This window comes from Ochotona princeps, chromosome 8 (genome assembly GCF_030435755.1).
Source record: "Ochotona princeps isolate mOchPri1 chromosome 8, mOchPri1.hap1, whole genome shotgun sequence".
Classification (NCBI taxonomy): Eukaryota; Metazoa; Chordata; class Mammalia; order Lagomorpha; family Ochotonidae; genus Ochotona; species Ochotona princeps.
Window position 1 is genome coordinate 51,267,367 of NC_080839.1, and position 27,675 is coordinate 51,295,041.

The 27,675-nt window shown below is 40.3% G+C and overlaps 1 protein-coding gene across 6 annotated transcripts in view; it reads right to left on the reverse strand.

Moving 5' to 3' along the window:
- Window positions 1-1,472: 1,472 nt before the first annotated feature.
- EML4 (EMAP like 4) overlaps window positions 1,473-27,675 on the reverse strand; it is a 132,250-nt gene continuing 106,047 nt past the window's right edge. For all 6 annotated transcript variants that reach the window (XM_058668021.1, XM_058668020.1, XM_058668019.1 and 3 more), the window contains 12 exons: window positions 22,531-22,665; window positions 22,286-22,421; window positions 19,459-19,610; window positions 17,446-17,571; window positions 17,233-17,364; window positions 16,448-16,515; window positions 8,777-8,865; window positions 7,419-7,516; window positions 5,263-5,350; window positions 4,808-4,906; window positions 2,446-2,576; window positions 1,473-2,183 (listed from right to left, as the gene is read on the reverse strand). In XM_058668021.1, the coding sequence (XP_058524004.1) occupies window positions 1,758-2,183; window positions 2,446-2,576; window positions 4,808-4,906; window positions 5,263-5,350; window positions 7,419-7,516; window positions 8,777-8,865; window positions 16,448-16,515; window positions 17,233-17,364; window positions 17,446-17,571; window positions 19,459-19,610; window positions 22,286-22,421; window positions 22,531-22,665 (1,680 nt within the window). In that variant the 3' untranslated portion in view covers window positions 1,473-1,757. The remainder of the gene's footprint in view (window positions 2,184-2,445; window positions 2,577-4,807; window positions 4,907-5,262; window positions 5,351-7,418; window positions 7,517-8,776; window positions 8,866-16,447; window positions 16,516-17,232; window positions 17,365-17,445; window positions 17,572-19,458; window positions 19,611-22,285; window positions 22,422-22,530; window positions 22,666-27,675) is intronic.

Below are 27,675 nucleotides of genomic sequence, written 5' to 3' on the forward strand. Positions count from 1 at the left end.
TGGGTATATGCCTGATATCTATTGGTGCTCATGTTAAACTATGTACAGAACATACGGGTAAAAACTGGGTTGCTTGGAAGCTATATCTCTTTTGAAGAGAACTAGTTTGAGGTTTCTTTTTTGAACAGTTGTAAACAAGAGAAGAGATATACACAGACATACCTATACACATAGAGATTGACACTGAGTATTCTGAATGTGGTGTGTGTCTTCTTATCAAGAGATACACACAGAGGAAGTGTTTCTCCACTTCCCCTTCACACACACCTACACCCTTCCATGTAGCGTGTGAATGTAAATGTTCTAAGTGTCCTTGGGAGTTCACTGGAGTTTTCATATTACCAAATGATGACGAAATACCTGATACGTGTTACTCCTGAGAAGATACCAGAAGGGAATGACAGTTCTGATGCACTTTGGAATGGCACAATCACGTAAACACTTGCATACTTAAGACTTCTGAATTCATCCAAAGTTTCTAGACATGATCCAACCAAGAAGTTATCAAAACAATGCAGCAAGTTCAAAAGTAAAACAAAACTTTTTGTAACCAGTATAAACAAATATATATAGTAAATGCATATCTGTCAGTAATCATTTTCAAAGAAGGAAACAAAAGAGTTGTCTGACAAAACGTTAAAGAAAAAAACCCAAAAAACAAAAACTTGCAACACACAACACATGCACTGCTCAAATAGCAGAAAGTAGGCCCACGACACTTACAAGGCGTATAAGCAACTCTACCAGAAGGAAAGGACTATATAGCAAGTCTGTTAAGGATGCAATTTATAAAAAATTACTGTGACTGTTATTCACACTTCTGTAAAAAAGAATTTGTAATTTGAATCTTACCCCTCAGTATAATTTGTATAAAAGTTACAACTAAAAACAACGAATTTCAAGCACCAATTCAATCATTTAAACTTCCTATAGTTTGTTTCTCCTATTGAGAGAACAAATTATAGTGAAGGCTAAGTTAAAATTAGCCAGGTAATCCTTATAGTTTAGTTTTAAAGGCATGTGGTTTTTCATTTTTTTTTCTTCTAAACATCCAAGAATGGTTGAGGCCAGTGAAGGACTGACTCTTTGGCGGAATCCATCCTGTCAGTGGTTACTATACATGAAAAGCTCTTCATCAAACTGATAGTCGCTTGGTTCTAGGATACAACAGATTCCCACCCAAGGACGTAAGGGATTGTTCCTCGTAATGATTTGGAAAAGGCAGCACCTATGCAGTAGACTAAGAAGCACATCTGGACAACTACTGGTAGTGTTAAGGAAATGGCATTATTCAAGAAGGCAACACCACTGTACTAGGCAATAAGGTTTTTCTTTTTTGGAGTGGGAGAGTATCTCACTAAGAGCACATTTTCTTCTTTCTGGTTTCTGCATCAGGAACAGTGACAGTCTGAGCCAGTAGACAGTGGCAGTGTTGTCCTGAAGAAGACCTGTTCTGGTAACAAGAGGGTTGGTTCTCAACCCATCCAACTGCTGCTTCTGGTTCCAGTATTTACAACACATACTTACTGCACAGCAATTTCCAAGAAATAATGTTTCAGTCTTCTATCAAGTTTGGTTAATTTTTAAAGCACATCAAACCGAACCCTTGGACTGAATTCGAGAGACTGAAGACAGAGTACTGAAGAGAACTGAGTGCATGGAACCCGAGATCTGTCGACAGTGACACTGCATCACTGGCCTCAACTTCCCCAGAGTGGCATGCCGCTGCAGGCAGCGTTAGGACAGGCCCGGGAGGCTCACTGCTCCTCCTCCTGGCCCTCACTCAGCTCAGTGACGGGCTCTTCCTCAAGGGGCTCCCCGAGCTCCTCACTGCCCTCTTCACTCTGCTCCTCGCTGGGCTCCCCGGTCTGTTCCAGGCTGTTCTCCAGAAGTGTAGGAGAATTGCTTACTCGGCTTTCCTCTTCAGTGGCTGCAGGTAAGGGCTGGGGGGCAGGCGGGGGAGGAGGAGGAGGCTGGATGGCATTTTCCACGGAAGACGGGGGCGCTTTGGGTAGAGTGGTATCCACTGCAGTCTCGTTCTGAGGCAAAGGTAACTTTTCCACAAGTTTCCACTGGATGATGCTCATGTCCTTGCCACCAGTTGAAATCAGGTGACTGTCATTATGAGTAAAACTGACGTTGGTGACGTGGCTGCTGTGGGCACTGTACTTGTGACTAGGAGCCTATATGAAAGACAGGAAAATCAAATCCACTGTTAATATACATGCTTCCAACAAGCACCCATGACTAGGTAAGGGAGATAACTAATTCGGATTAAAGGCAAAAAGCATCAACATCTGAGGATTCTGAAGTAATTTCCTTCAACACTCACAGCCCCCGTCTTCCCTGAACTGTATTGTCAGAGAAATTAGGAACCTTACAAATAACATGAAGTGATTGTCAAATAAAGGAATGAGAAACCAGTTTCTATTAAACTGAATTTACCTTTGCTTTGGAGCATGGATACTGAAACAGATGAACTTTACAAAAGTCATCAGCAACAGCTATCACCTTCCTATTATGGGATCGCACCAGCGCGTTGATGTCTGTTCCATCGGAGCCTTCTGGCCAGACACCTTTGACATGGAAGGATAGGGTGTAGAAAAAGTTACCCTGAGTTAACCATGAGGATATGTAACTGTACATATTTACTGTTGTGGCTATGTTCAAATTCCTGCTGCCACCATTTCCTTTACAGTTTTCTTCTCAGCTCAACATTGTTCATGCAAAACAATGGCATTTTATCAAAAATCAGATATTGGAGTCAAACCCAACTACTGGTTCCTACTGTGTAAGTTATTGCCCGTACTTCACTTTGACTCTCCTCAGCAATGTTAGGTTTAGCCGACTTGCAAAACAGATAGTACTATGCTTTGCAAGTGCACTTTAAGTACCTTTTCAACACACTTCCCCCAAAAAACTGCAGATTGAAACACACTGGACAACTACTAGTCTAGCATGTTATTTCATGAAACATCCTTGAGAATATTACTAATATCCAAAGATAAGACATAAAAATGTTTTAATATTTTTTCAGGTAAATGGAGATTCTCTCATTTAAAGTAACATAAGAAGTTACAGCTAGTGGCTACTGTTTCAGATTTCACCCAGAATAATCAAATTGTTTACTGACAAATCAGGATTATTTTTTTCTCATTTCTTCCTTGCCTATCAGGCTTTTCCATCTTGACAGCACTGTGTCCAGGACAGTCCTCTACAATGGATCAGCTTTCACATACACAAAGCATAAAGGAATGTTCACATTTAGAATCAGGAGGGGAGAGCCCAGTTTTCAGAAGGTAAAGACACACTGCTGCAGGGAACGTGGTAATAGATCTGTATGAAGAATTGTCCCATGCATTCCCAGTACCTTATTGCCCAGTGTGTTTCTTTGCAATGAGGCTTTATTACTTTAACTTTTCCATTGATCTTCTAACCCCTTTCGGGAGGATACCGAAGACCATAAAAGGCTGAGAAAGCTAAGTCTAACACAGAGGAAAGATTCCTAGAAATGATGCTGGGACAAGTAGGACAGCCACAGGCAAAAGAGTAAGACTTAATGGCAAAACTGTATCTGGAGCCTATGCATTGGGGTAGTAGGTTGAGTCCCTGCCTGCAGCACTGGCATCCCAAATGGCCACCTGTTCAAGTCGCAGCTAAGGCACCTGGGAATGCAGGCAAAGATGGCCCTGGTGCTTGGATCCCTGCACCCACATGGGAGACTCGGAAGAAGCTCCTGACTTCAGATCGGCCCTGCCCAGCTCTGTCGCAGCCACTTGGGGAGTGAATGAGGCTATGTCTCTCCTCTCTGTAACCTTGCCTTTCAAATAAAAATAGACCCTTAAGACATTGCTAGTGGGAAGATCCATGGTGGAGTTGCTTAGAAAGTAGTCTAGCAGGCCTTCAGGTCAAACAAAATTACCATTGACCCAACAATTCTGTACATGAGAAATCAAAGCATGCCTGTAAAATAACTTGGATGTGATGTTTTATATTACTTGTATCAACTAAAAAGTACAAACAACTTAGGTGTCATCAGCCACAAAAAAAAACCCAAAATATGGCTACCTGCCGCAACAGATGTAATCTGAAAATGTTTAATGAAAGAAGCCAATTCAGTGGGTGACATTGTATGATTTCAGTTATATGAATTATTTAGGGTAGGACTTTTTAGGGATGGTGGATTTTAGATTAAGATGTTCACTCTGGCTGCAGGACATGAATTTGACTCCTGACTCTTTCTATTCCAGCTTCCTACTAATATGCATCTTAAGAGGCAGGATGGGGGGCAGCTTTAACAGCTACGTTCCTGGGAGACGTGCACTGAGTGCTGGCTCCCGTCTTCAGTGTGGCCCAATCCTAGCTATGGCAAGTTGGTGCTGAGTGAACTAGTGGGTATTAATTGAAAAATTTTAAACATAAAAAAATTCCTTCACAAATTGAAGTTTCAATTTTAATTTGGAGGACAAAACAATGGGAAAGCAATGTTTTCCTTTCTCTTTCCTATTTATTGGGGGACCAAAACTGGTTTCTGCACAAATTAGTTCAACTCTAATATACTTCTCTGAGCCTAACATTCATACTGATCACATTAATGAAAACCTATAGGAACTGGTGTTGTGGCAGAGCAAGTTGAGCCTCTGTAATGCAGGCATGCTGTATCTGAATGTTGGTTCAAGTGTTGGCTGCTCTACTACCCATCCAGTTCCATGAAGCTGGCTCAAGTATCTGGACCTCTGCCAACAACATGGGAGATCCAAATGGAGTTCTAGACTTCAGCCCTTCTCGTATCAGGTAATATACTTACCAAAGACTTGAAAGCCTAACACACAGGTGTAGGTCGTCCAGTCAATATCCTTACAATCAGATCGGTTTCTGATTAGCTTACAGCCACCTGGAATGTCCCCTTTAAAGTTGAAAACAGGAAGGATAATTATATTTGTGTGCGAATGTATTTGAAAATGCATCTTGACTCAAACTAGCCATGTTTACCTTTGATTTATGAAATATAAACTGAAAATTCTTAAGGCATATACAAACACATTTTCACATTTAACAGGGTTTTATAAAATTTCAAATTTTTGGCCTGGAGCTGTAAATTAAAAATCATTCAGCAATCTTACCAAGAACTTATTACTACATGTGCCTCTCTCGAAGCACTGAACTGTGTTTGAAATTCTCACTGCTTAGCTAAGAAGCCAGTATTCAAACTCCACACAGCCTGTTAGCAGCCAAAACACATCTATTCTCACTGATACTTACAGTATAGTATCTCATAGTCCCCAGAGTTAGACATTATATATTTGTTGTCTGGCGACCAGTCAAGGTGTGTGATATAGCTGGAATGTCCCTAGGGAATGAAAAGAACAACTCTCAGAAAGCATTTAGAGTTTCGAATGACGAGTAGGTTACCCAATATTGTTTTCTGAGTACCAATTTGTCACATGTCTTTCTGTTTAGGTTGTATTAAATGCTAAATTGTTGGCTTCACATGTGTTTGATGATTTCCAATGAACCATGTCAGATAAATTACACAGATATCTGACAATTCACCAAAATATACAAATTCACTTTTCATCCAAACAGTTCAGGGAAAATATAAACTGTTTTGGTGCAAAAAAATTTTTAAAACTCAGTTTTCCCCCTAAAAATACTTTTCCGTGAATTTTCCTCCAATGTATATCGGGTACAAGGTTTCAAATTTTCCACTAAATTAAAATCAATTTCAATTTCACTTGGGCCCTGTGGCAGTCTAGGGCATGAACTAGCCGGTGGCAGCTGGCTTGCTCTCCTCTCCCTGACAAACTCTGCCTTTCAAATAAATCTTAATTAGACAAACAAGCAAAAAGGTGGAGCCAGGACATAAACTCAAGTTGAATGATTCTGGAGAAAATTAGAGTTACCATTTAAACTTACCTTTCATTCATTTATGGAATAATAAAGATGAGAACAAAATAACATTTCAAGAGAAAGTTTACAGATAAATAAGGACCTTCATGCATGTTCAATGTACTTGTGTAAAATAATGTAAAATGAAATACTCATGTAAAACCCTTTGTCACAGGAAATCTTACTTGGGAAGCTTAATTACATAAAATAAAATCAGATTCATAACAGCACAGCTCAACCCTATTTCCAGAATCTAAAGGCTATTGTGTGAACAAGTTAAAGTCTCTGAACCTCTGAGTGCAGGCAGTGACAGGATGGACTAGTCCCGCTCCTCATCTCCCAGCCACCAGCAATGGGCAGGCTCATGAAGAGCCAATGATTTCCTGGGAGAAGAGTGGGGTTCCTTCAAAGCAGTGGGTCAGGAACCCTGCATCACTGCATCCCTTGGCATGGCATAATCATCTGCTCTTAACAGCTCATGGAGGCAGGTATACATTTGTGCACTAATCTACACAAAGCCATAGTGGGTCGTGCTCTTCTATTGTAAATGACATGCTTTTCAGTGAGAGTTGATTGTCACACTGTTTTATAAACAACATCTAAGGCTATATTCCAGTGACAACAGTGAATAGCTAATCTAAAAGGCACACCAAATCAGGTGATGTCCCAATTATAAAAGACTATTTGTAGCCTGGGCTACCTGAAAATAAAGGCGATGAATCTTACCTGCCCCCTCTGTACCACTTCAAACAAACTCCATTAAGTGTCAGACTGTACTTTGTATCATACAGCCATATTTGCAGTTTTTTTGTAAGTGGCAAAGATCTTCAACATTATAATGGAATGCAAAGGTTAGAAATGGGAGGGAAAAGTAACAGAGAATATGAAAAAATGTTTGGTCCAAAATGCCCTTGGTCAGGTTCTTCTAGCACATGTTAAGGGATCTGTAGGTTTCATCAACAGCAAAGCTTTAACTTTTTCACTTTAGGAGACTAGTTTATTCATGTGGTTATACTGTAAAGCAACTGGATTAATCCAGATCGATTTCATCAGAGGGGTTGGAGCTCAAATCAAGAGAGACAAATATTAAACCCCACTGAAGGTGGATGTTGTACAGTGGTTAAGAACACAACTGGAATGCCTGCATCACATTTCTGAGTACCCAGGTTCAAGTCCTAGCCCTGTGCCAAGCCCAGTTTACTACCAATCTGCACCCTGTGAGGCCTGAATTGGGCTCCTGGCTTTTATCTGGTCCAATCTTAGTTGTGGGCATTTGGGAAATGAACCAGTAGATCAAAGAGCTCTATTCTTTCTCTCAAATAAAATGAAAATAAAAATATTTTTAAAAGACTTTTACCTAGAGCATATGGTAAACAATATGGGTTTACTGTCAAGTGATCTGTCTTCAAAAACAGATTAAAGCTTGAAGGAGCAAATACAAAATACCACAACATCAATATTTAGTTCTCTTTCTGATACAAGTAAAATCTGCTAATAGTTTTATAATTTAACTTTATTTTACTACTTACAGTGCACTTTCCATATCTGCTATATTTTCTTCCATTTTCTGAGACTACATAGAGGTAAATAAAGTTGTCATGAGAGCCCACAGCAAGGAAGGTACCATCTGGAATGAAACAGGGAAAAAGTGTTACCTAGAGAAATGTATTGATGTGTGTGTGTATGTATACATATATTTAGTTATTTTACTGGATCTATACTAAAAAGCACTTCACAAATGGTACTACATCTCATTAAACAAGTGTTACTTGGCATTGTCATTTAAGCATTTCCTCATTACATCCCTTCTTGGAGACATGCACAGACCTTGGACTCTGCACTCATCTACCCAGCCAAAGCACAGAATGAGCTCTCAGGGCTAGCTGCGGAGCCTGCTTGGTTTGGCTAGCACCCATGATCTCCCTAGTTACAAGACAGGTTCTCTTGGGAAGGAATCATCTCTTACGATCTCCATCGTACATATCCCTGTGCTAAGCACGAAATCAATGGGCAATAAAGTCCATTTCATCTTTGGATTTTAATCTTTCCATCTGCTGTGACCACTGGCTATTATAGAAATATGTCTGCCTTGAGGTGAGTCTAGTATTATAGTTTCAAGTATATACCTTTGGCTTCCTTGCTAAATTCAGAGAACAGAATTCTGTGCCTTTTTTGAAATGACTGAGAAGCAATTGAAAAAAGTTCTTTGGACTCCATGGTGACAGAACTTTTGGAATGTATTTTTCAAATATTAAACTTGTCACACTAACTCCAGGGAGGAACAGTGTGAACCAAATTCCCATTAATAACAGGAAAGGGTAATTGGAATATTATGGAAATTTAATTGACATTTTGAATCAAGTACAAAGAATTAATCATGGCTAAATGAATCTGCCAAACACTTATGATGAATTGCTAAGTATTTTACCTAATTAAAAAATAGTCATTACTACATAATCAATAATACTGTAACTAGATTCTAAAGAACTTGAAAGGCCTGTAACATTTGCAAATTTGAATATTACTAGAATTTCTTTTATATTCATATATACACATATAGGTTGCTAACTAGAGGTAACATTCAACCAAAGCCTTATTCAAAATTCTAAGTCTATGTAGCAAAATACAACATTCAATTGCAAATGAAGGTACAACAATTTATTCTCAGTTTATGTTTGCTTCATGAGTTCGAATGATGTTTAACTTAAGCAGATCTCCTGGAGTTTCCAGTGGCAGAATTAATCTAATGTTGGGGAAAATATACTCAATTCCTAACACCACTAGACACTAGAGAAAAAATAACCAGCTTTACTGAAGAAGCAAAAGTAAGCAATGTTTATGAAGTGCGTTGAACCTGAGGGTAGCAGGGTGGGGCACATTTGCCTACCTACTGAATATCGCATCACAGAGAGCTGTTCATTTCCATCCGTGTGAATAGAAACTAGATCTCTGGTTTCTGCATCCAGAACAAACCACCTGTTAAGAAGCAAAAATTAAAATTAAAATTCTCTTCACATAGTAGCATTTTTATATATATGAAAAAGTTGATCTCCACTTTTTTTCCATGAAATTTCAATAGCCCTTTATGACATGTTTCCCTCACAATATGAAGGATAAAGTCATTTTGCGCTTTTAAAAAAAGATTTATTATTATTGCAAAGTCAGATACACAGAGAGGAGGAGAGACAGAGAAGATGATCTTCCGTCCGATGATTCACTCCCCAAGTGACCGCAACGGCTGTTGCTGCACCAAACCGGAGCCAGGAGCCTCCTTCAGGTCTCCCATGTGGGGGCAGGGTCCCAAGGCATTGGGCCGTCCTCAACTGCTTTCCCAGGCCACAAGCAGGGAGCTGGATGGGAAGTGGAGCTGTCGGGATTAGAACTGGCACCCATATATGGGATCCCGGTGTGTTCAAAGCGAGGACTTTAGCCACTAGGCCACTTGCTCCAGGCCTTATTTTGCTTTTTTTGGGCCTAGAGTTGTTCTCACTCATAGTTCGGTATTTACTAATTGCCAGCTGTCTCTGCAAGGCACTGTTTAAATAGAAAATACGTCAGGATTTGTGTTCCTGAAGATTACTACATTACAGTTGGGCCAAAGGAAATGATGCAGCTGAAACAAAGAATCTTAGTAACAGTGATCACAGGAACTCATAGAAGGAAAAATGAAGGCTAGCTAACAAAGGCAACCTTTGGGATGATATAGGCTGCAGTTTGAAGGCTGGCACAGGCAACTTAGGCACGAGGGATAATAGCTATGCAGTTAGGACAAAGTGGGGGAAGGATCCTGGAGAGAACCAAGAAAGGAGGAAAAAGCAGCGACACTCATTTGGTGTGATTTCCAAGGGACCAGTAGGGGGCACTCTGCTCTCCCAATATTTCCAACATTAATATATGGAAGCTCTAAAATCTGAGTTTTTCTTTTTTATAATTTAAGTTTTTAAGATTTACCCATTTATTTTTTGTTGGAAAGTCAGATTCACAGAGAGAAGGTGAGACACACAGAGATGCTCCCATCTGCTCATTCACCCCCAAGTGGCAGCAGCGGTCGGAGCTAAGCTGATCCGAAGCCAGGAGTCTCTTCCAGGTCTCCCAAACAGGTGCAGGGTCCCAAAGCTTTGGGCAATCCTCAACTGCTTTCGCAGGCCACAAGCAGGGAGCTGGATGGGAAGTGTAATAGCCAGGACAAGAACTGGCACCTACATGGGATCCTAGCGCATGCAAGGTAAGGACTTTGGCCACTAGGCTACTGTGTTGGACTGACAATTTTAACTTTTTAAATCTATTCTTTGAAAAGCAGAGACAGTGACTTCCCGCCCAATGGCTTACTTCCAAGTGCTTCAACAGCTGGGGTTGGGCCAGGCCAGACCAGAGCCAAGACATGCCCCAGGAAGGAACCCGATCTCCACCTTCCAATTTCCTGTATATCTCAGGTGTACATTAGTAGGAAGCTGGTATTGGAAGTCAAACTGGGATTCAAACCTAAGCCATCCAACAAAGGATGCAAGTGTCCCATTCAGGGCCTAAATGGGGATCCAGTAACAGTTTCTCATTCACATTTACAGGGCAAGTAAAAAACACAACCCAATGACCTGTCTCTACTTTACGGATGACTGCTGCCAGATCTTCTAGGAGCACTTGAAGGGGGGACAGGTGCTTCAGAAGAGCAGAGCAGGACAAGATAAAGCTACCCTATGGATGGGCTCGGCAGCATGGCCTAGTGGCTAAGATCCTCGCCTTGATCCCATATGGCCGCTGGTTCTAATCCCGGCAGCTCCACTTCCTCTCTCTCTCTCCTCCTCTCAGTATATCTGACTTGGTAATAAAAATAAAATAAATCTTAAAAAAAAAAAAAAAAAAAAAGCTACCCTATGGAGCACCTGGAGGGCCTTACAGACAGCATGCACCGGGGTTTGCAGAGCCCACAGCTAAGCACTACTCCTCTGAGGTGGCAATTTACTCATCAAGTTCTATGGCTACACCATGAAACTCCTCTGTGCCAAGCCCTGAAATTGATGCCAAGTAAACCCCCCTTTCAGAGCCAGGAACAAGATGACAATCCAGCACAGCCTGAACACACTCCTAAGAACAAGAAACAGAGCTGCTCCACATCAGGTTCCACATTTTTAATGAGTTTTTGGAAATTTTATTACTTCTTCTAATACATGTAAAAATCATTTTTATTCTAGACAAGGTCTAAGTAGGTTTAATCTTCTTAGGGAAACAGCACACTCATCTTTCTGGAAATTCCTTAGAAAGCAATAAAAATTACCTACTGGTACAACATATGTAGGAATCTAAAACCCTCCATCATTTACTGGTTTATAGGAAATAATTAAAGAAAACCTTGCCTGCTTTTCTATTTTTGTAATTACACTATCAGAAACTACTTTTTGGGGTTAGGGTTGTGGCACTAGACCCAAAATTGGAATGCCAGTTCAGCCAATCTTATATTGGAATGTTAGTTCAAGTCTCAGCTGCTCTGCTTCTGATCCAGCTCCCAGAAAATGTCCTGGGAAGGCAGTAGATGTCCCAAGCACTTGAACCTCAACCATCCACATGGGAAACCTGGATGGAGTTCCAGGCTTTTGACCTTGGCCTGGCCCAACGCTAGCTAGCTGTTACGGCCATTTAGGCAGTGAACCAGGAGATCTTTCTTGTGCCTTTCAAATAAACAAAATAAATCTTTTAAAAAGATTTTATTAAAAAATAAGTCAAGCAAATAGTTTTTAGGAATGCAACAGGTGCTACTAACATGTACAACTTCACACAAATCTCCAGGAGTAATTTCAGAGTTCCCATCCTTTACACTACATGAGCTGTATTCTACTTCAGGTGCAGGACTTCTGCTCTTAGCCACAAATTCTCTAGGCAAAGGGGATTTCATTAACAACAAAAACCAAACATTTATTACTGTATTTAGTCATATTCTTGTTTTAGTCTAGAGCACACACATTAGAACAAAGCTTCTGAAGTCATTATGGGACTGTGTGGCCTGTAAGATACACTCAATCTTTCTAAATGGTACTGCTCAATATCAAAGATGGGAAAATTTTTTGCCAAACATTTAAAACCAACTTGACTTGTGAGCTAAGTTCCAAAACACAGTACCATCATTTGTTTTGATGACTTTTTTAAAAAGATTTTTCTCAATCTATGTATTTGAAAGGTAAAGTTAGAGAGGGAGAAATATGTTTTGTCACCTCCCCCTTGAAGCAGCCACAACAGCTGGGGCTGGGCTGGTACCAGGAGCTTCTTCTGGGTCCCACATGGGTACAAAGGCCTCAGCATCTGCTGCTTTTTCCAGGCCATTAGTACAGGGAACCAGTGCACATTTGGGATGTCAGCATTTCAAGCTGTATCTTAACTTGCTGGGACACAATGCCAACCCTTTGATACCTTATTTAAAAAGACACTGTACTGATCTCCTTAGCGGCAAATATTTTATAGCTGGGAAATTTCTTAAAATCCCTAAATGTCTTTTCATATCAATTACAAAAAGAATATATTACAATGTAAAGTGTGTCCTCTGGTAGCAGGTTTATAAACTCTATACTCCCTTTCCCCATTCCTTTATGATTTTCTACTGATAAAAGCAGGAATGTCAGTTTTAAAATTTACAAAGACATGAAGCCAAAAACAATAAAGCAAAGCCCAATTCAAATCTCTTGAAAGCCCTGAAGTCCTATGATACCCAAACATCTAACCAGTTAAGCAATTAGTGACAGACTCAGGAGAGCTCCTGGGCCTTTGCACTTTTTCTCTGCATCGTACCAGGAAAGGTGTAATCTCATGGAAAACACCTCCCAGCCTTTAACCCTTTGTCTTAGAAGACACAATGACATTCAGGGACCCAGAAAAGAAAGGAAACAGCAAAGAAGACAGGAGTATATGATCTAACTGGAGAGACAGACATATTAAGAAGGAAACAAATAGCTCTAAAACAGCCTGGGTAGCAAGGTTAATGCAGTCTGAGAGCAGGGGGAAATCCTGGAGATCTGTGTGGGCTAGGATCTTCCCATGGATAAGCAGGACATCAAAAGGCAGATGGGAATAGGTTAGAATTGGAATTTTCTTAATTTACTCCTCTTGCTTGATACAAGGTCCTCACTCTTCTCTGCCTCTTCAGCAACCAAATCCTCCTTCAAGGCCAGGTCCATTCACATTCCTCTGAAGTCTCTGACCACTCAAGTTCACAATAATTTCTGAGTTCCAAACACTAGTGTGCATGCCTTTATTCAAGTAACATTGAACTATGTTATTTATCTTTTTATGAAGGATATAAGTGGGTTATCACGTACTTAGAATAAGGACCATGTCTTCTATTTCTTTATACAACACACTCCAGTATACTGTTTTCCAAGTTAAAGGCACTGAATAAACTTTGAAGTGTGACTCAGAACTGGAGTTCCAACAAGACAGGGAGATGCATGCTTACAGAGACCAGAGACGCTGCGCAATCTGGAAAATGAGCTCTGGAGTACCTACAGGTTGCAGTAAACACCATAGGACAAATTATTCCAATTAGCTTTCTCTGTTAGTTCTGTTACAGATGGAAGTCTCCATGGTTTAAGGAGTCTTTGGAACAGAAGGAACATTTCTTAAGACTGAGAGCCTTTAGAGTCAAATTTTTGTGGTGAGAATTTGGTAATGACTTTAGATCCGTTGCAGGCTTGCCCAAGACTGCAACTACCATAACTGATGATGAATTGGGCTGCATCACTTACGTGTCTCCAGGTTGAAGGTCCTGTATTTCATCTCAAAAGCTGAAACCCTCTACCTCCCTACTCACCAGTCGCTTCCCCAGCATGCTGTATGGTTAGAGATCACTTCCAGAACAGCTCAGAAACACTGAATTCCTTGTTCCCTTTCTTCTGCTCACTCCCCTTTCCATTCCTATTTTGTTATACAGATTACATTTTATATACTAATTCAAATTCTGTGGATTTGACACATAAAAAAAAATCTAATTATGGCTAGGAAAGGAATTCAGCCTTCTACCCTACTGATTGCTCGAATTCTGGGGATTTCTCTTGATTTATTTCCCTGCCTATAAAACACGTATGGCAAAAAAATTTCTTTAATGTATTTTACATGTTGGTATGGAAATAAAACTGATCTAGCCAGGACCAGAGTAAATAGTTGTAAAACCGTCTGTAGTATTCTGCGAGTTCTTAAATATCTGACATTCTGATGGGATAGTAAAAACATGTATAGTCTTGCTGAGGTCTAGAGATGGTATAAAGATTAAATTCCTATGAAGAATCACGTTCAGCAAAGCAGGGGCCAGCAGTATGACGCAGGGAGTTAAGCCACTGCTTACAATGCCGACATTCCACATCAGAGCACCAGTTCAAGGGCGGCTGTTTTGTTTTCAATCCAGCTTCCTGCAAAAATGCCTGGGAAAGCAGCGTATCATGGCCCATGTATGTGGACCCCTGCCACCCATGTGGGAAACAGGCTCAGCCCCAGCTGTTGAAGGCATTGAGGAAGTAAACAGCAGATGCAAGATCTGTCTTTTCTTCTCCATCTATATATCAGAATTCTTCAAAAGGCTCACAGAAAATGAATTTTATGAAAAGCAATGCATAGATAAACAAAATTTTTCCACCCAAATAAACATCTTTAAATTCTATTTTCGGTAGCGGGGTTATGCTGAGTTAAGCCATCATTTGTGAGACTGGCATCCACGACAGAGTATTGGTTTGAGTCCTGATATTCCACTTGCAGTCCAGCTTCCCATTAATGTGCCTGGGAAAGCAGAAGAAAACGGCCCAAATACCTGGACCCATGCCTCTTACGTGGGAAACTGGGACAAAGTTCCTGGCTCCTGCTCTTGGCCTGGCGCAGACCTAGCTGTTACGGCCACTTGGGGAATCAATCAGTAGATGGATGATACCTGCCTATCATTCTGCCTTTCAAATAAATCAATCTTTGAAAAAATTCCCATGAACCTTTTGAAATATTCTTGTGTTACATAATTACATTCATGTGAATGTATGGAATAGGCAAATCTATACAAACAGAAAGTATATCTCTTTCCCAGAACTGGCAGAAAGTGGGTGGTATAATCAAAATGTTCTGAAATTAAATGGTGAAAATGGCTGCACAATGCCCTGAACTAAACCAGAACCTTTGCATGTTAAGGAAATACCATGTCTACATAGGGCTATGGATTTAATTCTTTTCTCTTTAAAGCTGGTATATCTGCAGTGGCAGCATCCGAAACAGGCCCTGGCTCATACCTTTACTATTCCACTTTTGATTCAGCTCCCTGCTGATGGCCAGGGAAATCAGCAGAAGTATGGACTACATGGTCTCTCTTACTCTTATTATTGCTGTGACTTCAGCACTTACGATACATGTTTAGCTGCCAAATGTACTGATCTGAAGTGAACTCATTTGTGGTTTTCTGAAACCTAGATCAGCGATATAATTCATGTGTAAGATCTTTTCTGGTGGTGTTGTTAAGTAAAATAATTTCCTCTAAATCTTACTAGGTGACCCATCATATGCCTGTTTGTTCAAGTCTAATAAGTGCTTTAAAATCATGACTTTACTGACATGCATTTTGTGGAAAACCTGGAAGAGTAAAACCATTGTAAATTTGCAATTACCAATTAATCTCCCGAGAAACTTGACTCAAATTCAGTGATTTGCAGAATTAACCAAACAGCATTTTTGTTAGACATTCACAATTCAAATATGTCCATGAAGATTTTGCAGTATAAAAATGGAATAATTTTTACTTTCCAGTAGTACTATTTTATATTCAACAGTCAAAAGCAAAAACCTACTAACAAAAACAACCTCTAAATTACTAAGACATAGTTAGGCTTAAATGAGATGGAAAGCTGAGAAGATTTCTAAGCTTATATACACAAAAATTATTTATAAAATTGTGTCCACTGTGGTTATCCCCCCCATTTGAAATTAGCATTCAATACTTTTGGAATTCAGCTTTAGTGAAAATTCACTTTATATTTTTCTCTGCATCTTAAAATATATAAACATATATTACTTGACCTTATGAAGTATATCTTTAATAAGCATGTCTGTAGTATTCAAAACACACAGGATGGCAAAAGCCACAGTACAAACAATTTATAAAAGCCTAACTGGGTGTATCAGCAATAAATTCCTTTTCCCTGCCTAAAAGGTAACACAGCAAGACATTTTCCTTCTAATTTCACAAAGAGGAAACAAGTCTGCTATCAGTAAACCCTGTCCTGACTGTTGTACTGATCATTTTACAACTGTACCGCCTTCCCAGATCCCACTGCTCACTCCTGACACATACTACAATGTGGGCTTCAAAAGGCTAGGGATTTTTCTCTTGCTCTCTAGTAGACGCTGAATGTCCACACTAGTATGTAGCAAGTGACAGGCGCTCAATTAATAATTACTAAGTGATTAAGTATACATAACAGATAAGAGCAGTAAGCATATTAGCATGCCATGGAAAGAGAATCATTCTCTAGTTCAGATAGGAATACTCCTGAATAACGGTATAAACACCCCACCATTTCAGATTACTCAGCTCACTTCAAGACCCTACCTGCCTGAGTGCGTTCCTATGGCCACCACTGTGCCACTTGGATGAAAATCTGCACAGTGTCCTGGTTCCTAGAAGAAAGACAGACAGCTGTTGGGGAGTACATAAGAAAGTCTCCCTAGGACTACGGTGATAGTGGCAAAAACATTTGAAAAAAATTTGTTTCATATAAACATGGCATTCTAACAACTTTACTGGAGCTTATAAGAAATAAATAGATATTAGAGGGAAAGAATTTCAGAAGCTGGAGGAGATATGCTGGCAGAACGGTTAGGGAAAAACCACCATCTTCTGGCCAAGCAGGAACACAATGATTAACAATAATAGCAACACTGATATAATTCTTCAGAATCTGCAAAGAAATTACACACACCTTTATGTGCTAGAAAAGGTGGATATATAGGTAGAGTAAGGAGAAAATACAGTGACAGGCCATTCAAAAAGAATAGAGTCTACTAGTGAACAGCATTTACTGAAATCAACTGCAACACCACCAGAAACCCAAATATTTCCATAATAATTTGTTTTACGAACATGTGAAATCTATGATTTTTATACTACTGAAACTGAGAAAAGAACTAATTTATTTTACCTTGTTACCTTGCTTCCTAGAAGTAGGTTCCCATTACACCTTGAGATGAACACTTATTTATTACTCCCATCCCCTTACTAACACATACAAGCTGCTGGTCTGAAACAAATGCTTAGTGCTTTTTCCTTTGCTACTTCAAACTGCCAGTGAGTAGAGCTTCCATGGTAGACTTTTAATTATAATTTGCTTCACTCACATCTACGAGCCTGGTCCACTCCAGCTTGTGTTCCACTGAGTTCCACATGCACACTTGCCTGTCCTGAGCACATGTCAAGAGCAAGTCTTTGAAGGGATGTGTGGCAAGTCCCCAGAGTTCATCTGTATGACCCTGGAAGGGAGACGCATTGGCTGTTACAAGAATCAAAGCGTTTCATCAAAAGCATCCAGTTAATAGCTCATGTCAGCTTACCTGTACTTCTATTTGGAAGCCATCATTAAATGTTGCCCGCAAGATAAAGTTTCGTGAGGTACCTACTAAAAATTGATCTGCCTTTCCTTCTGCTACAGCTCTGATTGTGCCATACTGATCAGGGACCTAGGAAAAATAAGGATTAAAGTCAAAATGCATTAATTATTACCTCAAGGTTACATCTATAGTTGGAAGCAACTGTGCAGTAAAAAAGGACAGAATTCCAAATCTGAATGCATCACTGTGAATCCACGCTAATAATGGCATGTTTACTTTACTATACAGATGTTGTAATGCGTTATTACTAACATTCTTCAATTCGGTTATTTTAGAATTAAGTTAGGATTAGCAAAAAAAAAGTAGGAATAGAACAGATCACATGAAGCAGGTAGTCTCTGTAACATATTACACTATTCTGTGTAATAAGTCAATCAGTATAAGAAAAATGACTTTATCTGTAATTATGTGTAATATGACATAACAATGTGTCCCATCTACTCAACTAAGGATCAAAACATAAAACTGAAACACATGAAATTTCTTTGTAAACTGAAAAGCAATAGATAGTCAGGTTCTGTAATCTTGGATACAACCAACCATGGGTGTAAAGTATTACAAAAAAAAAAAAAAAAAAAAAAAACAACAAAACACCTGTGCCTGTACTGAACACACAGACTTTTTCCTTTTCATTATATACTATCATAATACAGTAAAAACAATTGTTTACACATTATTTATTCTGTATTAGTATGGAATACAGAGATGGTTTACTGTGTAAGAGAGAAGGGCTGTGAGGTTTAGTACACTTTTATGTAAGTGAGTTGAGAGTGTAATGACTCTGGCATCCTGTGGCTCTGGAACTAATCCTCTAGGACACCAAAAAGAAGACTGTGTCATTCACTGTTCTGTCATTAGGACTCCTTGGGGTATCTATACATTATTATAAATACCATCAGAAGGAATGAAGCCTGGCTCCAAACTCCCTGCCCTCTCTCTGGGTAGGCTCAACACACATTCTTTCTAGTCCTCACGTGTTCTTCCAGGCCCTAATGTGAAGTCTTATTAACTTAAAATTAAAAAAAAAAATTATTAAGAGCACTCCATGGAGTATCAGCTGTAATGCATTACATATGATATATTCTTAGTGAATGTCATATTAATCTCAAACAATGAATCTGAAACAATGCAATTCATTTTTCTTTGATGGCATCCAAAATTACTCCTAAAAACACTAAGCACGGAGTCCAAATCTGTTAGAAATGGCAAGGAAAGCAGAAAACAACATTGTGTAGATTTTGATTACAAACGTTATCAATTATCTGTGATGAAAATAAATGGTAAAGGAAGTGGCATTTCCACTATGAATTTAAAAGGTTGTAATAAAACAATTTATAATCTGTCTGCTTAGAAACCCAAGAGCAGTTTCTTCTGGGATCTTCACAGACTGTGTTTAGAAAGTACATGTGTAGAAAAGCTTGAGCACCTATTCAAAATTTGTCACCCAAAAACCAGAAGTGTTTTCAGAGGTGTCAGTTCAACTAGCAGACTTTGTGCACACGGATACAGGTCAGGTTTTAAGGTTACACTTGGTCTATGCCATGAAACAGGGACACACACAGAGATTTTTAATAATCATCATTAGGCTCAGTTTAAAATTCAATTGTTTAAAAAAAAGTATTTTGTATGCTTAAGACTTTTGAAAAAGTATTCAATGAACATCTGGATTTTAAGTTTTATGTTTAGTTTTAGATTACTAAAAATACTTTAGAAATAAACCATAAGCAAGTTAATCATTCTATTTATTCTTTTTATTTGTTCAGATGATTTTGTTTAGTTAATGGTCTTTTTTCTTATATGAGGTTATGCTAAAGGCAAAAAAACTCTTTTCCACTGGAAGGGACTGAAATGATAAGAATGTACACTAATTAAAAAAAATAGTTATCTACATAGGCCAAAACAGATACATTTAGAAGGTGTAATATTTTAAATATTTTGTTCTATTTTCATCCTTACCTCTATTTCTCTTTCAGGATTCAAATCATGATCCCACAGAATTATCTTTCTGTCTTTCCCTCCTCCAGTTAATATCATCCCATTTCTCATCTGGCAAAGCGTGAATACACTGCCATCATGAGCTTTGATCTGTTTGCTGATCTGATATACTCCTAAGATGATGAGGGAAAATGAAAGCATTAGTGATAATTTAAAAGAAAATTATTTGAAAGGCAGAGTTACACAGACAGGGAGGCAGAGAGATAGAGATTACATCTGCTGGCTCACTCCCAAATGGCCACAATGCCTAAGGATGGACTAGACCAAAACCAGGAGCCAGAAGCTTCATCCAGGCCTCCTATGTGGGTGCCATCTTTCACTGCTTCTAGAGACACAGTAGTAAGAAGCTGGATCAGCTAGGAGTTGAACTAGTGCTCATATGGAATACCAACTGCATTTTTCAATGCAGGTGGTGGCTTAAATACCAATGCCACAGCACTGACTCCTACTGATAACTTTTTGCCAGACTTTAGAGTCCTTTTGGAAGAAAGTTTTAGCAGAATCACAGAGAAAATAATCAGAAACTGTACATAACTCAATAACCAAAACTGTAATTTTGGCAAGGCCAGCAGAAAAGTTTGACTTAATACTACTGGGTCTGGCATAATAGCCTAGTGGCTATATCCTTGCCTTGAATCTGCTGGGATTCCATTTGGGCACCAGCTTGTATCCCAGCCGTTCCACTTCCCATGCAGCTCCTTGCTTGTGGCCTGGGAAAGCAGTAGAAGACAGCACAAAGCCTTGGGATCCTGCACTTGTGCGGGAGATGTGGAAGAAGCTCCTGGCTTCCAGTTTTGGTTTGGCTCAGGTCTGGCTGTTGCAGTCACTTGGGGACACAAATCACTTGCAGTCACAGCAGACACAAGATCTTTGTCTGTCTCTCCTTCTCTGTATGTTACTCTTTCCAAATAATAAATAAACAAAAGACTTATTACTATTTTTTATATTTATCAGTATTTACTTGAAAAATATTCCAAAATATTTGCCAACAAAGAACAAAAAGAGTAGTGATAACAACTCCAAAGATGAAGAGGGTGTAGTATGTTTTAGCTTCAGAACTTTACCATCTCTTGTGATCATCTTGCACAGAAGCTGTGGAAGCCATTACATGAGTTCAGAATCGAGGTCAATATTCCAGGGTCATAATGCTGGAGTCAGAACTCAAGAATCCTTCCTCAACGTACCTTTAACTTTCATGTTAAGGTAACAGCTATACTATTCAATATTGTTCACCTGGAGGTCAACAGTGCCATGGATGACCTGTTTTACTTGCAGATATAAGAGTCTGGGGGAGGTACTAGGGCAAAGGTGGGCCTGGCAGTGCTGAGCAGAGGAAACTTCCAATATTTTACTAACTACTCCAACTACACCAATGTGACAGTTAAGGGACAACACAGCTCTCTGACATGCCTATAGCACCCAGCACTGGGGATAATATGGGAATACATACTTTTTTTTTTTTGCTTAAACTCATTATAGAGTGATACTTTGTATTTCACCTTCTCTAAAAATTCTTTCTGAAGGCTGAGGGTAAGAAATTATAGTACTTGAAAAATAACTTCTTAAAATAAAGGTTTGGTTTTATCTGAAAGGCAGATTTAAAGAGGTAAGGACAGAGAGGGGTCTTCTATCACTGGTTTACTCCCTAAATGCCTGCAATGGCTGAAGCTGAGCTGATCTGAAGCTAGGAGCTTCTTCAGGGTCTCCCATGCAGGTACAGGGTTCCAAGGCTTTGGGCCATCCACAACTGCTTTCCCAGGCCACAAGCAGGGAGTTGGATGGGAAGTGGAGCTGCCGGGACACAAACTAGAGCTATATAGGGTCCTGGCATGTGGTAAGGTGAAGAAGTTCCTGCTTTCGGATCAGCTCAGCTTCAGCTAAGCTAAGCTAAGCTTTTTCAGACAAAAACTAAAATAAACATCTCAGAATCTCTCCCTGTACCTCACCGGAACATACAACACTAAAGTTAAGGAAAGAAACATTTATACCCAAATTTGCCTCAGTGTTGAATATGGGAACAATATTTTTAAAAATTCATTTTCAAAAAATTATCTTAGTTTTTAACAGATTTAATGTAGTCTGTAGACATAACTCTAAGAACATAATGATATTCCCTTCCTGTTTCTCTCCATCCTTCCATCCCAGGTGCATTAGCAGGAAACTGAATTGGAAATGGAGTAGGCAGGACTTGAACTGGGGCTCCAGTATGAGGTATCACAATTAAAAGTTTACTCCACTGTGCCAACATGCAGAATCCCTATTTCTTTTTTCTTCAATCTACCACAGAAGAGAGCAAAACATATCTGTGCATTTGGTTGTAAATGGAAGTTAAGAATAGAATATGTCTCTATTTCTAGAGAAAACTGGTTTGAGGTGAAACTGAATGAATGCCGATATGGCACTGGGGCTGGGAAGAAGAAGAGGTAAAGTGAGAGAAGACCAAATAGCACATTCTTTTTTTCTTTCCTGTAACATTTTATCATATAAACTTGGGATTTTGCCTTCCCAGAAACCCTAGCATTAGCCAAGGGGAGAGTCAATACATATACTTTTTAAATTAACATTTACAAACATCAGTAGCATCTCTCTCCATTCTGTATTAACTTCTTAGAGGGAACAATCAGAATAAGTGTATGTTATACAAACTGAATGAGTTTTTTTAAAGATCAAATCAAAGAACCTTCAAACAAAAGGTATGCTGGCCGGTCTCGCACTGTCCATCTCCTGGGACAGCAGTAGCCCGAGTGAAAACGATCAGCAAGGCATTTACAAGCAGAAGACACTGCACCTTTGGGTCCTTTCCCAGGTGTCGGCTCCACGGCAGCTTTGCTCCATGTAAGCAGGACTCCACCTGAGTCTCCAGTAAGAACATCTCCGTTGCCCAAGAATGCTAAACATTGCACAAATTTAGGTTTTTCATATTTCTATAATGAAAAAAATGAGAATTTGTTTTTCCTTTGGCATGATTTTATACTCAAAATTTTTAAAAATTATTTTATATACCTAATGAAGTGCTAATATTTTCATCCTTACCCCAAAAATTCCCTGTTTTCTTGTTAATGAATTGCCACTCCAGGTCCAGAAAAATATATGAGATTTACCACATGTTATTATGGTATTTGCATCTGTTGGGTGAAATTCCACAGCCAAAACAACTTCATTTGTTGTCTGTGAAAAGAGAAAAAATGTTAGATAGCTGTCAATCTCTCCCATACCTTATTTCTACCATACCAGTCACAGCTGACAAAACAGCAAAAAATTCTTCTAAGATAGACTTTCTAGAAAACTTTAGTTAACAGGTTTTTAGAAGAAAAGATTTCAATTTGATTTCCTTACACTATAACATTTTAAACTATTATTATAGTATATAATATATATGACGTTATATTAACATTTTATACTACTTGTTTTTTTAGAGATTTATTTTGATTGGAGAGTCAGATATACCGAGAGGAGCAGAAACAGAGAGGAAGATCTTCCAGCCGATGGTTCACTCCCCAAGTGATCACAACGACTGGTGCTGTGCCGATCCAGAGCCAGGAGCCAGGAGCTCTTCCAGGTCTCCCACAAGGGTGCAGGGTCCCAAGGCTTTGGGCCATCCTAGACTGCTCTCCCAGGCCACAAGCAGAGAGCTGGATGGAAAGTGGAGCTGCTGGGATTAGAAGTGGAGCCTATACGGGATCCTGGTGCACGCAAGGCAAGGACTTTAGCCACTAGGCCATCGCACTGGGCCCTATGCTAGTTATTGTTAAGAACATTTTTTATTTGAAAGGTCAAATTAGAGAAAGAGAGGGAGGGAAAAAGAGGGACAAGGAGAGAGCCAGAGAAAGGGAAAGGGAGATCCTTTATTCACTGGTTCCCTCTTCGAATGGCTGCCACGGCCAGGTAAGCCAGCTAAAGCCAGGAGCTTCTCGGTCTCCCACATGGGTTCAGCAGTCCAAGCACCTGGACATCTGTTGCTTTCCCACGTACATTAGCAGGGAGCAGCTTGAACAGGCATTTGGAATACATAATAATGGCACTGTAGGCACTGGCCTAATGTCCTACACTATTTTTGGAAACTTCATACGTGTACCTGGTGTTGTGGTATATCCAGTTAAGCCACCTGTGTTTCCAGTATCCCATGAGTGCTGACTGAGTCCCAGGTACATTACTTCCAATCCAGTTCCTCACTAATGCACTTGGAAACTCAGTGGAAGATGGCTCAAGTACTTGGGATCCTGGTACTCATACTGAGTTCCTGCTGGAGTTCCTGGCTTCTACTTGGCTAAATCTTGGCTATTGTGGGTATTTGGGCAGCGAACTAAGGAAGAGGAGACCTGTCTCTCTCTAATGTCCTTTAAAAACAAAAGAAAAACTTTGCAGTAAGAAGACATTTCAATGAGTAATAACTTTAAATTATTTATTTTCTTGCACAGTCAGGAAAAGTTAGCTAAAACCATCAAATGCAAACAGTGTATATTGTGTTTTAAAGACACTGTCATTGGAGGCTAGCATTATGACCCAGTGCGTAAAGTCTCAGCCTGTGGCACCAACATCCCATATGGGCACAGGTTCAAGTTCCAGCTGTTCTTCTGATCCAGTTACCTGCTAGTGTGCATGGAAAACAGTGATCACTCAGTCAATTCAGAAGGGTTACTACTGGTGCTGGTGTTGCAGCACAGGGTGTTAAGCAATGCCAGCACTCTAGCATCCCCTACGGGTGCTGGTTATGTCCTGGCTGCTCCAATTTCAACCCCATTCATTCCTAATACACTTGGGAAAGTAGCAGCAGATGGCCAAGTATTTGGGACTCTGCACTCACACAGCACTTCATCCAGAGAAAAGAGCATTAATATGGAGGTTACTTCTCAAATACCTGCATTGGCCTGACCTGGGCTAAAATGAGGCCAGGAGCCAGGAAACCAGTTAGCTATAATCACTGTCTCTCAGACTCTGTGTAGGCCAACAGTTGGAGGCAAGAGCCAGAGAGGGGGTATTGAATGCAGGCACTGATAGAGATGCAAATTCTGAAAGCTAGACCAAACAGTTGCCTCCTTCATGTACATTAAAAAACAAACAAAACACAGTTATTGGGCCCTGCACAGAGGCCTAGTGGCTAAAGTCCTCGCCTTGAACGCTCCAGGATCCCATATAGGCTCCACTTCTAATCCCAGCAGCTCCACTTCCCATCCAGCTCCCTGCTTGTGGCCTGGGAGAGCAGTCTAGGATGGCCCAAAGCCTTGGGACCCTGCACCTGTGTGGGAGACCTGGAGGAAGTTCCTGGCTCCTGGCTCTGGATCAGCACAGCACCAGTCATTGCAATCACTTGGGGAGTGAATTAAAAGACGGAAGATCCTCCTCTCTGTCTCTCCTCCTCTCTGTATATCTGACTTTGTAATAATAATAATAATAATAATAATAATAATAATAAAAGAGTTATTTAGTTTTATTGGAAAGTCAGATATACAGAGGGGAAGAGAGACCAAGGAAGATGTTCTGACCAATGATTCATTCCCAAGTGGCAGCAATGGCCAGAGCTGAGCAGATCGGAAGCCTGGAGCCGGGAGCCAGGAGCCGGGAGCATCATCCAGGTCTCCCAAACAGATGCAGGGTCCCAAGACTTTGGGCCATACTCGACTACATTCCCAGACCACAAGCAGGGAGCTTGATGGGAAGTAGGGCCACCGAGACACGAACCAGCACCCATACGGAATCCAGCCCATGCAAGGCAAGGACTTTAGCCACGAGGCTACCACATCGTACCCCCTCATGTACTTTTTAAACTTGAACGAAGAACCTTCTGTCTGTTGAAGCATTTTCGTTTTGCAAACCAACATGGTAAATAAGGCAATCTTACAAAAAGAGTGAAAGATTGAGTATTTCATGTTCTAATACAAATGAGACTTGAAAGGGTTAATTTGAATGTTTTCTCTTGGGGCTAAAAGTCTTACATTTCAGTTAGTGACATTTGGGCTCAAGGGTTTTTGCATAAATAATAGATATGTGCTCAAAATCTAATCTGATTTTTTTTTAAAGATTCATTTATTTTTACTGAAAAGGCAGACTTACAAACAGAAAGAGAGACAAAGATCTTCCTTCCAGTGGTTCACTTCCCAAATGGCTATAACAGCTAAAGCTGAGCCAAGAGGTTCTTACAGGTTTCCCACACTGGTGCAGGAGCCTACGGACTTGAGTCATCCACCACTGCCTTCCCAGGCCACAAGCAGGCAGTTGGATGGGAAGTGGAGCTGCAGCACATGAGCCAGTGCCCATATGCGATGCTAGCACTTGAGGGTTGAGGATTAGCCCATAAAGCCACAGTGTCAGCCTGCCTTTTCTCCAAACAGAATGCAAGATATAAAGAATATAGCATATTTTGCTTGTTATATTGCTATCCACAATGGTTACTGCGGATAAGTAACGTTATTCATAGTAATATTAGACCTCAGCAAGTCTAAGCAGATTTTTACAATGATGCTTTTTTTTTTTTAAAGATTTATTTATTTTCATCACAAAGTCAGATATACAGAGAGGAGAGACAGAGAGGAAGATCTTCCATCCGATGTTTCACTCCCCAAGTGAGCCGCAACAGGCCGGTGCGCGCTGATCCGAAGCCGGGAACCAGAAACCTCTTCCAGGTCTCCCACGTGGATGCAGGGTCCCAATGCATCGGGCCGTCCTCCACTGCTTTCCCATGCCACAAGCAGGGAGGCTGGATGGGAAGTGGAGCTGCCGGGATTAGAACCGGCGCCCATATGGGATCCCGGGGCGTTGAAGGAGAGGACTTTAGCCGCTAGGCCACCATGCTGGGCCCTACAATGATGTTTTAATCCCAAAGCAAAACTAGGATAACACTGTCTTTTAAAGACCCAATACTTGTGGTTTCATCTGGTTAAAATAAAAATCCATCAGTGGGTTTATGTTTTTTAAAATAAATTCTTTTATGTATTTGATAAGGCAGAGTTACAGAAAGGGAGAGACAGAGACAAATCTATTTACTATGTCCCTCAGAAACTAGCATGTGTGTGGCAGGCAGGGACCACAGCAAGCTTTTGGATTATCTTCCACCACGTTCCAAGGGGTATTAGCAGGGAGCCGAACTGGAAATGGAGCTTCTGGGCCTCCACTGTTTTGTGGGCCTTGGGATGGAACTGACCAGGTAACTGCAACCATTAGTGTATATTTGGGTTGATACAGGTGGCAGACTGAGCCAGACCCCACACTAGCTGGCACCAGGTTTGGGACCATCTCAGGCAAGGTTTCTTTGCCTCCCCCTCTCCCTGCCACTGGGTTTTGGATGGCATGCCCAGATATACATGGGGACATGACAGCTCATTGAAGTCTGCAGAGAATGTCTTGTGCAATGGTGAAGGATGGAGAGTAGAACCAACTGAACAACTTTCCCAGCCAAGCCTTAACAAGCACATGGGTGAGTAAAGACTGTGAGGTGAACAATGTCAGCCAATAGACACTGGTGGGATTTCCTCAACCTGGGAGCAATTAAATCAACAGCATCTCAGAACTATTAAAGCCTTTGGAACATGTTCCACATCAGGAACCCTGGGATGTGTTTGGGTTGCCAATCCCCAACTTCAGGTAGGCTATGGTTAACCTCAGGTTAGGCTGCTGAGAGTGGCCCTCTCCGCTTCCCCCAGATACAAGAAGGAAAAAAAAAAAAAAAAGGAAGCAATTGCTCTTTCACTGTCCCCCATACCTTGATCCTTTCCACCCTGCTCAGCAGTCCACGTGGGTATACATCCTTCTTAACCATGTAAACAACGTCCAAAATAAAATAAATTTATTTTAAAAAAAAGAAAGGGAGGGAGAGAAGGAGGGAGGGAACGAGGCAGGGAGGGAGGGAAGAAAACGGAGGGAGGGAGGGAAAGAAGGGAGAGAGGAAGGAAGCTACTGGAATTCTATTGTGTTCATATGGGCTGACAGCATAGCAGGTGATGGCTTAACAGTACACGACAGTGCTGGTCAACAGGTAAGTCTTAGATGGTCAAGGGTTATCTTCACAAAATTGTGTACTGTTATGCAATATCCCTCTTGTAACTCTTCTTTAATTCCTATCCCTAAGAGTTTCAAGTTGCTTTACTTAATTTTACCCTTATACACAACAGGAAATTATACATCAACTCTCCAAATCCTTGTAACTTACATAGGACAGTCTATTTATAGTAAATAAAGTCAATA